Source organism: Acromyrmex echinatior, chromosome 12 (genome assembly GCF_024713525.1).
Source record: "Acromyrmex echinatior isolate Ae372 chromosome 12, ASM2471352v2, whole genome shotgun sequence".
NCBI lineage: Eukaryota > Metazoa > Arthropoda > Insecta > Hymenoptera > Formicidae > Acromyrmex > Acromyrmex echinatior.
The window spans coordinates 711,457-725,282 of NC_141863.1; the positions used below are offsets into that span (position 1 = coordinate 711,457).

At 32.0% G+C, this 13,826-nt stretch overlaps 1 protein-coding gene across 5 annotated transcripts in view; it reads left to right on the forward strand.

Moving 5' to 3' along the window:
- The window catches only part of brp (ELKS/RAB6-interacting/CAST family member bruchpilot), an 85,927-nt gene extending 72,823 nt beyond the window's left edge, over positions 1–13,104 (forward strand). For 4 of the 5 annotated variants that reach the window (XM_087411881.1, XM_087411882.1, XM_087411883.1 and 1 more), the window contains 4 exons: positions 252–509; positions 842–1,029; positions 1,501–1,555; positions 1,833–3,095. In XM_087411881.1, coding sequence (XP_087268007.1) covers positions 252–509; positions 842–1,029; positions 1,501–1,555; positions 1,833–1,868 — 537 coding nt within the window. In that variant the 3' untranslated portion in view covers positions 1,869–3,095. Of the gene's footprint in view, positions 1–251; positions 510–841; positions 1,030–1,500; positions 1,556–1,832; positions 3,768–3,838; positions 4,456–4,834; positions 4,996–5,096; positions 5,245–5,324; positions 5,540–5,606 lie in introns of those variants that run through there. The other variant, XM_087411880.1, reaches the window with a different exon arrangement.
- The last annotated feature ends 722 nt before the right edge of the window (positions 13,105–13,826 follow it).

The following is a 13,826-nucleotide window of genomic DNA, read 5'->3' on the forward strand; positions in this document are numbered from 1 at the left end:
ATTGCACTTTGGACATTGAGGTTTATACACAAACAAGTTAAGGCAGAGCACATTAAGCCAAAGCGCAAGTAGATAGTCGTCGGTTTTGCATTTTGGAATGGTCATTATCATAGCTCTTACAGCACACATCAGCTTCTCTTTCTCTCTTTGTCTCGCAATTGATTTTCTGGCTAATCCAGAAAAAATTAATAAGTCGTGCATGCGACGAAAGTACGAGGGATGCGCTACAATTGATTTCTTTCTAAATGCAGGTGGATTTGCACGAGGCGAACAAGAAACTCCAAGCTGGCGCTGCGAAAGCTGGCGCCGATACTATTCAAGAGAGGAAACAGATGGAGGATCAAAGACGACAATTGGACGAGCAGAGAAGACAGATGGAAGAACGAGCGAAGACCGTAGATCAGAAAGTTAGGACGATAGAGGAAAAGGAGAGGACGCTCCAAAATCTCGACCAAGACCTCAAAAAGAGAAAGGCGAGAATGGATCAACTGGAGCAACAATTACAAAAGGTAATTATATTTGTCAAAACGTTCTTTCTATAGCTATATTATAGTTTTAGTTGTATATATATATATATATAATTATTACAAATATTTATAATGACCATATTATACTGTAATTTATTTAATTGAAAAGCGGAAATCATGACGATTAACATTAAAAGTTTTAATTTCGGATTTGAGAAAATTTATTTACTAAGCTTATTTAATTTTTAGTAAAAATTACTACTTTATTATTTAAAAAATAAGTCATTCTCTTATTAATAACACTGTATGATTTTACTAAATATATTTGTTAAACATGAACGAATTCATAGATTTTTTTTCATTAAATTTAATAGAGTGGCGGAGCGCCGGACAAGAGATTAGCAGAAATGCAAAAGACTCTCGAAATTGCCGAGAGGGATTTGGAAAAAGCGAAAAAAGAATCAGACAAGAGTGCCGCCGAGACCGAAAGGCTATTGCATCTCGTGCAGATGACACAGGAGGAACAAAACTCAAAGGAAAAACAGATCAGAGATCTTCAAGAGTGAGTATATCAAACATGATGACGAAAATACATCTAAATTAAAGCCAAATACAAGGTGAACGTGTAATTAAATTTTATTAGTATAGTAAGTTATAGACATTTCGACCCAACATCCCTTTTAATTTGTAATACCGACTCTGTATTCATTTTATATTATGTTATATTTCAAAAATATAAAACAGTAATTCTTTGTTTGTCTATGTATGTACAATTTCATATGATATTTTTAATTAAAAATCTGAAGATACGGTAGTATCTCGGCGCTAAGCATGGCGTGAGATAAGCATAACATAATGTGAAATAAATTGCTTATAGATATTTTCTATGTTATAACAAAATAGTTATACAGAAAATAATAAATTTATTAATAAGAATAATTTATATGAACTATTTATTGATTTTTTAAAAATATATATTTTGAAATAAATTAAAATAATTTCACTACTAATTCTCTTAATTTCTTCATCGCAGTGCACTCAAAACCGCACAAGCCAAGTTGAAACAAGCTACAACTGCACAGCAAGAGGTCAGTATATTTCATACTTATTTGCGGAGTATTGATAATAGAAAAATATAAATTAATTAATTTATATTAACACATTCTTCTTCCGTTTTATTAATCTACTAACTACTTGTCTTCTGACATTTTTCACGCTGCTTTTGGATATATACATGACATTCACATATGCTTCACATATCACCGCTTATCCTCTGTGCGTATTTCTTTTTGGTTTTGCATTCACAATACAACGAACATAATAAAACAAAAATATTACAAATTTTTTTCTCGAAACGACTAATAGGCGGGACCCGCCGGATTCCTAAAAAGCTTGTTTTAAGATCGATTTTTGTTGGGGACGCCTTCTCCGTTCTTTTTAGTACAATTTGCATATTATAAGCGAGACTTTACGAGTATAGACGTATATACGAGGGACTTAAATGAAGGATTGATGTCGATCCGCCAATGGACAAAACCCATGTCGAGACATATAATTATTTTACGTAAAATGCTACGACCATTGTTAACGTATTCAATAATTATAGCGAAAGGATAATAATGATAATAACACAACAATAACTTGATATAAATATAAATATTGAGAATATATAAATATTGAAGATAAAATTATTAATATAAATATATAAATATAAATTTAATGCAGAGGATAACTTATAAATACATATTAATGCGACGACGCGAGAGAAGACAACGGAAACAATAACGTTAATTAATTATTACTAAAAAGAATCCGGAATATATATACATATATATAAATATATATATACATATATATATGAATATATATAAATATACATACTTACATACCGTATACACAAGAGATATACGCGCATCCATCTGTATATACATACTATAACTTACACAGCCGCGGAAGATATACGTATGTAGATGTATATATGCACACACGTAAATATAAATATAAATACGAGTTTAAATCGAGAGAAAAAAGAAAGAACGAAGGAAAATCAGATGGCGAACGGCAGACGCGAAGAAAAAGAAGGAGACAACAAAGAATCGCAAAGAGATAATTTAACGAATGATTATTTAAATATATTGAGATAGAAGGAAGAATGAAGATTAAAAATAATATCTCATCACTTGAAGATGCACTTTCGCGTTCTTCGCATCACTCGATGCATGTATACAGATAAAAAAATGCACATACATATACACACATACATATACATTCACTTTGATCTGTTTCCTTCTCTGTGCTTCCGCCTTTGTTTTCGTTATCGTCATTCCGTACACTTTGCCAATGAACGTCGCTTCGGCACGCATATCGCACGCTAGTCTCAGGATAACAAGGACGAGTCTTCTTGCCGAAAAGCACTAGAGGCGAAGAACCGTGCCATATTCGAGCTGGAAAGAACGATGGAGAATCTTCAGATGGAGCACGACAAGTATAAAGACCTGTTGGGTGACGCGAAAGACATTGAATCTTGGAAGGAAGAAACGGAGACGATGAATCAACACATCGTCCAGCTGGAACAACAATTGAAATGCTGTGAGGGTCTAAAGGACATTAATGGGCACGACAAAATATCAAACAAGGATATTGAAACGCAACAGAAGGCATGCGAAAATTCTAGTCTAAACGCAAAGGATCGGCGTATCTTTGCACTGGAGCGGCAAGTGACAGCCTTAAAAAATTCCTTGAAGAATTACACGAGCACAACGAAATCCTCAGGAAAGGATAACAGCGATGAGAAAACGAACATGAAAGTGGAGGAGTCCTGGAAACAGGAGATCGAGGCAAAGAATCGGCACATCATCGAGCTGAAGCAGAAAGTAGTGTTGCTAGAAAATTTCTTACGGAAAAACGTGGACGCGCAGAAAATGCGTGATCTTGAGAAAAGGATCAACAGGAAATCCAAACGGATCGTGGAACTGGAGAATACCGTAGGAGAACTCGAGGACTTCCTCAAGGAAGATGTGAAAGAGATGCGTGATCTGCGGTATCAGATATCGCTCGATAAAGAACATATTATGAAAATGGAAAAGTGGATCCAGAAGAACAATTTCACGAATGCAGGGATTGATAAAGCGAGAATTATAGAGCTGGAGGAAATGGTTACAAATTTGGAGGATTACGTCAAAGAGCACGACATCGACGGCCTTAAACGAAATTTGCAGGATCGAGAATGCAGAATTGTTCAGCTAGAGAATCAAATTTTTGAGTTGAGAAAATTGTCAAAATGTGAAGAAAATAAACCAGGTAAGTGAAATCTTCTAAATTTGCTATGTTTGAAAATTTTTAATCACACATTGTTTTTATTTTGTTTTTAGTCAGAGACATGCCGAAGGTGAACTTTCTATCTAATAATGAAGTAGCTTGTGAGCTAGAAGAAAAAAAACAAAAGACAAAGGAAATAATGCACGCCGTTTTGGAAGAAGTTAATAAAATTCAAGAGTATGAACAGGAAGAGAGCCTGAAAATAAAGTTGCAAGAAAAAGAGCAAAAGATGAAGGAAATGGAACATGATATTTCGGAAAAAGATAACAGAATTCAAAGATATGAACAGCAAATCATCGAGCAGCAAAATAAGATTTTGAAAATGGAAAAAGAGATGGTCAAAATTGAAGAAGGATTTTACGAAACGGAAATTATTAGTGCGCTGAAAAAAGAAATTAGACTGAAAAATGAGAGGGTGCAGGAGCTAGAAATAGAGGTCAATTCTTTGGAGACATCGCTCGGCGAGAGAATTGATGTCGCGATTGAAGAGCTCATCGCCACTCTAAAGGAAAAGGAGGAGATAGAGCTTCAATTGAAAAAGAACCTCGTGGATAAAGAGAATAAATTGGAAGAATTGGACGCGGCTCTTCGTCAGAGCATTGCAATTACGGATGAGATTGAGGCGAAGTTAAAGAACGAGAAGAAGCTTAGAAAAGAATCCGACCGAAGAGTAAGTTGGAAACCTTTACAATATATTAAACTTATTTTATACATATTGTTTTAGTCATATTAGATTCATATTATTATAAAATAAGCATAACACACATTTATAATATAATACAATTATTTCAAATAAAATTTATTTATTTTACAATGTAATTATTAATAACATCATAGCAACAATAAATAAAATAAAAAATACATTTGCAGAAAATCTATAAATAATTATACATTGTGGATATTATACCGTTTGAATATCTGTGCTTGCCAATACATATTGCCATTAATTGCGTTAATTCCATAATTTATTTTTTATTTTTAATTAATTACTTGAAAAATCGATACAGTCATTGGAACGTTTTTTAAAAAATTACTTATTATCTTATCAGATTGCCGAGATAGAGGAAAAAATCACAGTCATGCAAGCTGCTTCAGCAACGAAATGCATCACGTGCAAGTCACTTCTTTACGAGATATTTAAGACCGAAGGGAAACTCGATCAGTCGACTCAGGAAAAGACTGTTCAATTTCAAGAGTTGCATCAAATTAAGTAGGTGTTTCAATATACAAATAAAAAAACAGTTGCGTATTACGTGTACAAATATAATATACTTTTAATAGTTTATTTTAATATTGCTGACTCCTTTACAGGCGTGATGTTTTAAAAGCTGCCCTTTCCGAGAAGGATGCTCATTTAGCTTTGTTGGAACATTCAGGTATCCAAACTCCGACACAAGCGGATCAGGCGGCGAAACTAAAAGCCGATAAGAAAATATTACTCGATAGATTGAGGGAAGAGGTAATTTAAGAAATTTAAAAAATCTTCGGTTCTTATATGTACAACACAAAAACAAAATCGTCGTTATTAATATTTTCCAGGATGAGAAAAGTATCAAGTTAGACTTGCGGGAAACAACATCACACTTATTTCAAAAAATATTCAAGATATCCGATGACAGTGAGGACAGTAGCGATAATAATAATAATAATAATAACTTTTTTGATGATCGCTTTAGCAGGATCAATTCATCGAAATCAGTTGCTGTGAATGATGACAGCTCGCCGACATCAGCTACTACGAGTTGCAAATATTCGTAAGTTGTCAATAATATTTTTTAATGCAATAAAAATAAATAATTAATGTTAGAAGATATTTTACAGAACAAGGACGTCGCTGGTGTCCGATATGAAAGACGAAGATCACTCATAGATTCATCATCAGGATACCAGATAAGTACTCGAGTACCACTCATGGTATTTCGGAGTATCGGTTCCTTCGTTATCTCGATGTTGTCATACGCACACACACTCGCGAATGTAGAGGCAGTGTATAGAACATCTAGTAGCAAAAAAAAAAACGAAACAAACAACAGCAAAAAACTCTATAATACACCACTAATATCAGCAATACAGCAACAGCCAACACCTCTGCCTGTGCCGCTCATCACGCATCATGCATCTATCTTCATCACCATCATCATCTTCAACATTTATTCGACATCTCTCATCATTAATCGACATTTTATCATCCATGTAATATATAGTGATAGAAAAAATTCCAAAGTCAAAATCAAGAAATCAGAGGCTTCTGCAGTTCGCTGATAATCCAAATAGATAGCATATATTCATTTTACCATGAATGAAATATAACAACAATAGATGACATACGATGGTTTCGGATAATTTATCCTGATATATATTAGATATCTTTTTCTCCTTTCGATCAGCGACATTTGAATCGTTATAGACATGATAATTTGTTATTATTGCAATAATGTATCGAAATATGAATTGTTGTTTATTATATATAGTTTCTTACAGCCCGCAGCGTACGATTGTTAAAAAATCGATAATTGATTAGAAGAGCAATGTTTTATATTTATTTCTTTAATATATTTAATTTTAGGTGTATAATTAAATTAGCGCTGCAATAAAATAAAAATTAAATTAGCAGAGAATTAAAAAAAATGATTAGCATGGACTGGAGTTTTCTTAGATTTTTAAACAGTTCGAACATTTTAGAATATCCAAATATTTATAAATAAAATTTCTACTTATTTACATATAATTATTTATAATTTAATTTGTTTGAAGAATTTAGCTTAAATTGATGAGTTTACATATACCAACATTACTTTATAAATAAAATTATAATTGGAATAAATTATATAATCCCTGCCGTTTTCGTCCTGCAAAGAAAAAAAATAAGTGAATTAAAAAAAATTTAATATAAGAATTTACATCATGCTGTGTTTGTAATCAGAAAAATTAGCTTTACTATTAAATTATTTCTTTATTTTTTTTATTTCTGTAACTTAATATCTACGAAAATTATTCGAGAAACTATCAATTTTGGAAACAATGTCTGTGATTTGTGAAAATTAATATTTAAAAAATCAAAAATTCAGAAATATTTCTGAATATATCACCAGAAGATCATATTAAATCACTGCAATCGTCACGCTAATAATAAAGATGGGAATATATAGAAGAAATACACCGTTGTAAGTACCAAACGATGTGCACGCGCTCTTTAGAACACACTTTGTGGAAGATCGCGGAAAGCCAAAAGAATGTAGCCGAGGCACTAAAAACTATCTCTTGTACATAATATTTACATTATTTCTCCCATATAATTGTCCTGAAAGTAGTGTAAACAATTTCTTAGAAACTTCTATTTAAAAATCTATGTTTGTTTCCAAGATACACCATTATAGAATAGGAATCTATTATGTGTACATGCATATCTCGCTAAACGAAATCCACGATTTACTCGAGACTGTCCTATCGGAGAATGCACGATCATTATGCATATGTATATCGCACGAGGGGATTACAGATCGTAATATAAAATATTGCAAGGAAGAGACGATGCGTTTTAAAATCTCGATCATTGAGTTTAAATAACATAAACTTGAAAATATTTTTTTTTAAGGCATTGGTAGAAATTTGTGACAAATTATATTTAAATTAAATTAATAAAATGAGACTACTGTTGCATATTAAACTTCGAGATACGTTGTCACAGAACGTATCTCACAAAACGTCAATGATACTCATTTGCGATATTTCATTGCGGTCTCCTTTTTCTCTTTATACCAGTTGGCGACTTACCGTCAAAATTTAATAGAAACGACATAAGACATTATAAAAAGCTTGAAATGTTATTTTTTGAGACAAGCTGGCGAGCGATATGAGATGCTGCGACGTGTGATGCAATATTTACAACGCGAGTACGTTGCTACGTTTTTGAATAATATATACATCGGTTTCTTGCGAGAACTATAACGTATTACAAAAAGAAAATGATCTATGAAGGAACATCCTATCATGACACGTTCTTTGATCATTTGATCTCGCTCGCCGCTAATATCATCGCGTCTGCCATTGCGGTGGGTTAAACTGCAAAACGTTGAAAGTGTAAAATTTTATCGTTAATACTTGAAGATAGCTCCTCTGTGAATTCCACGGATACAGTACTTCTATTGTTGCTGGTTTATCCATTCGTTTATTCGTTTAACTACGCCTCTTTGCATCTTGACGAAACGTCTACGAACCACTTAGAAAAAGACTTATTAACTCGACTTTAATATATCTAAACGTTAGGATAATTATAAACTGGAATCAAAGTGCGTGTTGTGTGTGACGCGGATATTTATTGCAGCGAAGCATCGCGAGCCGTGCTTAAAATATATATTTGAAAATTCGGAAGTATCAGTTTTTTAACCTAAATTGTTATTTCTTGGAATTAATAATTAAAATCATTATTATTATTTTTTATTTATTGACAATGATATTTAATTAGTAATTATATTCTTACTTTAATTTAATAATATATTTTTTATTTAATAATATATTTTCAATGAAAAAAATTGCGATACTTGGCCGTAATCCTCAGAATATATATAAATGACTACAAAATAGCTTCCTCTCTTACTTCTGACCTCCAATCTCATGTAGATGCACGTGCAAAGATGAGATAATTTCAATTAATGTCATCAGAACCGCATGAATAAAATAAAGTGTAAAGAGTGAAAGCGAAAATTATATTTACATTAAGTTCAAATTTTTCACAAGAATCAAAGACTGTAGACAATCTAATAGTTATTGATAATTGCCCGGACCATCTAAATATATTTTCTCTGTCTGGAATCAATAAGAGTTTATAGAACACGTTCTCTTATTGTTCATATTTATATAAAGATGTTAAAGAGATGGTAAAATTTTATTAATGACATTACAAATTGTTGAGACGTTCTAAGTTTCATAAAAATAATAGCTGTTGTTATTTAATTTTTGTTATCTTCAACACGTTTTACATCTTGTAATTTTCGTATTTGTTTACAAGAGTTACTGTCAATTCTAGAAGGCTATGTATAGTGTGATCGTTAAATATCTCTTTCGCGTCGATCGAGTCGAGAGATCGAAGGTGAGATGGAGAGGAAGGACGATGGAGAGAGAAATGAGAAGAAACAATTAGTTAACGTGTGCCACTGTCATATCAAGCCTATATCATCGTGTTACATCATATGTAGCAAAGCAAAAAAAATATTATCGTTAATTGACACAATTGTTAACACAGAACGAGTGATCGAAGCATGAATGTGCTGTGTGTCTGATGAATCAATTCTTTAAAAATTAGTAATATTATTTTTCCAGGGTAGAATTTTTTACCAAAATCGTATAACTCCGGATACTTATCTCTCTTTTACAATCTCATTTGTACACAATATTCGATCTTTCTAAAATTCTCGACTTTTACCCATCTTGATTAACATTGTGAATACAAATCTAATCACTTTCGATATTTCAACTCTTTGAAAGCTATTTAATTTGATAATAATTTTAATTTGCAATTTCTGTTTCATGAAAAACCGCAAGGAATATATGATTATATGCACGAACGGGGAATGCGATAGACACAGACAAAGTATCAAATCGAATTTCTTGTTGACATATTAGATTCTACTAACATAATATAACAATATAATATATAATAGTAACATATTATCCGATCACTCCACAAAGATCCTTTCGATACAATTGATGTCGTAGAATTTTTGTCGTCCGCATTGAAACGGTGAAAAGAGTTCAGGTGATGGAATGAACGAGGAGGAGGATGCGATTGTATTTCGCAACAGATCGCGCCTAAATTATTAGAAGCATAATAAGCGGTAGGATTATAAGCACTCCTTAAACTTTAGGTCCAATTTCATTTATCCTTGAGATCATTAGCTGTGTTTAGCAGAGAAAACTAATTAGTTAACGCTTAGTAATGTTCTTTAATATTATTAGTTTCTACACTTAGATCCAGCAAAGAAAAGAACCAATCATATTATTAAGGAATCACTAAGTTCTAACTGATTATTATAATATTCTCTGCTGAATGTAGCCATTGTTACTTGATTTACATCCGTTAATCGATACCGCGTTTGGATTTAAAATCGATCATTTTTATGAAGAGTATCTGTAAATTATTAATTATTGATTATTAATAATTAATACGTAATTACTAAACTATGCCCCCTTATGCCTAAAGAAATTTTTCAAAAAGTATCACTCGAGAAGATACAAGGCTTAATCGCGCATTATCATTATAGACTGTTCATTGTAATAATTCATTGATTTATCGATTATCATCGAAATCCTCCCCTTGAACCTCATCAATTTATATGGCACTCAAGGTGATCCTAAGGCGAGACTGCAGAGTGAGACGAGAGTGAGAGAATGAAAGAAAGCGAAAGAGAAGCGGTCCTAATATTTTTTGACTCGTGACTGTTAAGTGTCCACGATAATAGAAAATACCAAAAAAAGAAATACGATTTTTATGTAAATATTGTAAGGAACGCCGTACTGACGTTACTGTAATCCTTATTGGATGCTATTTCGAGATAAAATTTTAAAAAAAGATATTAAAACTCATGGTTGAAAAATTAATAAAAATTGAAATAATACGATATATAAATTAAATTAAAAAGTAATTATTCATACTTCAATGAAAACATAAGTACAAATAGTATACAAGTATAACAAGTCCAATTCGCAGATATCGGCGTTTCTACTTTTCATTACTGTTTTCTTGTTTTTTTACTGGTAATAATACGATAACAATATTGAAAATAAAAATATTCCTATGAAAAAAAATGCTTCAAAGTCCATTGCATCCGATAAGGCTCGACAACGGTACGACGTGATTTCAACTCGCTCCTTTTCTATTCTCCAATTTCTACGTGTTTAATCGTTAAATGAACAATTGACAAGTCTTGACGAAGAGGAAACGCGATAGAAAGGGAGAGACGCTTCAATTTATTGTGCAACGTTTATCGTTAATAACCTCGAAGAATCTCGACGCAATACAATTTTCAATCGCGTGTATATATCTAAGCGAATGATAATAATATAATAACTGGAATATAAGTCAAAAGTGTGAGAGTATGCGTGAAAGAGAGAAAGAATGAAAGAGAAGGAGAGAAAAGGGAAGATAAAGAGGACAAGAATACGAGTGAGATAGATCTTGTTTCGCCTAGTCCTTGCGACGTTTAATTAATTAAGCGTCGTTTATATCTCGAGTGTTGCGCTTAATTCGCCGGAAATCAGCGAAATCGCTTTCACGTTCGTTTTTTTATAATTTTTTTCTCGCGCTTCGGTGATTTCCGGTTTCCGGATAGAAGTTAATGATGATCGTAAGCGAGAAAGAACGGCAGATTATAATGAAAAGTGTGACGAAGCTAGAACTATAAGGTTACCGAAGTAAGTTAAGAGATAAGCTAATTAAAGTAACAGTTTATTGAAAATTAAGTACATTGTTGCAACTGCCATGCTGTGTGCCATTATATAACAAGTCACGTTTGTCGTAAAAAGTAAAAAGAATAAAAAAAAAAAGAGAGAAGAAGAGCTGAAGATGAAGATGAAGAGAAGAAGACGTTAGTGGACATACGAAGTAAAATAGTATGTCTGTGAAATATTTTTTGCGCGTTCTCTGTCTGATAAAAAAACTTCTTGGTTTACAATGCTTCGAAATCGTGGAATTACACCGTCGTCCTCGCACACGTCGCATTAAAATCCCTCCTGATAATGCAGTATTTTGTTATACAATTTACTATACTATTATGAGAACGACTATTTTTATCGAACAACGGTGGCAGAATTTTTTAAATGGTACGTAATGCAAGGAGAAAATTTACGGGCCTTTTCTTAATGCGTATCGACTATTAGCTTTGAAGATATGATTTGTAAGTAAATATATCATTCGATGGAAAAAAGGAAACGCGTCGAGAGAATTATGAAAGAATACGGAAAGGACGACGGGGTAAATACCCAACAGCCCAGATATCGTGCACGATTTCGCTTGAGCTCGCGGAACTCGCGTGTACCTGCTTGCCCAAATTACGCGTGTGGACATAAAATATATGGTAATAATATCGTATTTAACATACGCGAAACGTACATGTACGTTAGTACACGTGCAGGCATATGCGCGACACTTTGCACGTGAGGAACGAGGCTCCGAATCGAAATTCACGACGAAATTCAGCGCAACGATCCGTTTCTGCAATGGCAAGACACGATCGCTGAAAGTAAAAAAAAAAGTCTTACACTTTGTGAAAATATTTTTGGTCGTATTTATTTCGACGGATGCGGCGATTATGATAAGATTTTCTGTATAGATACAAAGATATATACACATATACATATATATAACATCTGTTAATAATAATAATTTATTACGTGCGCTAAATCGTTTCGTTACATCGCGTTACGTAGAAAATTTATCGACGTTGTTAACGATTGTCTTCCTTTGATAATCGATAGCCTGTATAATGGCCACATCCGTCACTGTTAATAAATCATTGTTATTCCATGAAATAATTACTTGAACGAGTAAGCATTCAGAGATCTTTTTAATTCTTTAAGATATTTATTTTAATATGGACTTAATGATTTGATTTATTTAAAAAATCTAATGCAATATTTTAGACATATTTAATAATGTATCAGGCGTATATGTATATACACTTAGATATATATTAAACGTATATTAAATATTTCGACTTTTATTTAAAATAAACTGATTAAAATTGATATTAAAAAAATTATGCATACAACATACAATACATATATATATGTATATATATATATATATATATATATATATATATATATATATATATATATGAGGAACAATAATTTTATTTTCACGAAAAATGCAGAGAATTAAAAACATAAAAATGTTTAATGTTTTTATGGCGATTCGTCGATGACCAAGTAGCAACGGATCGCTACGATTGCACGAATCGATTTCGTGTAACGCGATGTCTTACAATAGCGAGTATAATCTACTCTCATTAGTTGACAACCGGCGGTGTATTGTGAGATAATAAGGAAAGATTTAATAAGTAATTACGTAAAGAAAGAGAGAGGGGAAGAGGGGAAGGGAAGAAGCGAGAGGGAGAGAAGGAGGGGAAGGGGAGGAGAGAGAGAGAGAGAGAGAGAGACAAGGTAACGTCGACCCGTCGTAGATTCAAGCACAATAAGGACTAGTAGGGCCAGGCACAATAAAATTCGGCCGTCACGTTGTAGGCAGCGATTTGTTAGAGCGACAATTCGTATAAGTATCCATATAGCAAGGCTATTAAATAAACACATATTGTCTATTGTCCGACAAGTGTATTTATTGTTGATGCTGATCGTTCCCTTCTGCAAGCCTCTAAGCAATCTGATATTGAAATAAATATTTCACAGAGGAAAAGACTAACATTTACTCTACACTCATTAACTCCCTAGTTTCCATTCTTGAAAATTTTTAATCATATTTTATATTATTTATATAGTATAGTTTGTGTAATACAATATGTACAAAAATGTAAACAATATAAAGCGACTTCAAAATATACATATATATATATACAATAAAAATGTATATATCATAATACATATTGATTAAGACTGGCGAAGTTAAATTCCATACCAAATTAAACAAATAATATTAATTCTAATAATATCATTTGTATATTATTCATATAAAAGATTTGATATCAATAACTGGCGCCAAGTTAAATTTCATATCAAATTAAATAATACAATTCAAAATTGCGTTACTTTGTCCATTTAAGTATTATCACAAAAAGTTAAAGAAGTAAAACACTTGGTGCTGCTAGATCGAATAATAAAAAACGATGTGTATAAAAACAATTAAAATATATACAATTATAATAATAGCAAATTATAATACAATATAAATAATAAAATATAATTACAATTTTAATGTAATAATGAATTTAGTCTGAATGTTTTTTTTATATTGAATAAAAATAAAGTTTACTGTTTATTTCTTTTTTCTTTTTCATAATATAAGTTTTATAAGTACGAGTTTATTTATCT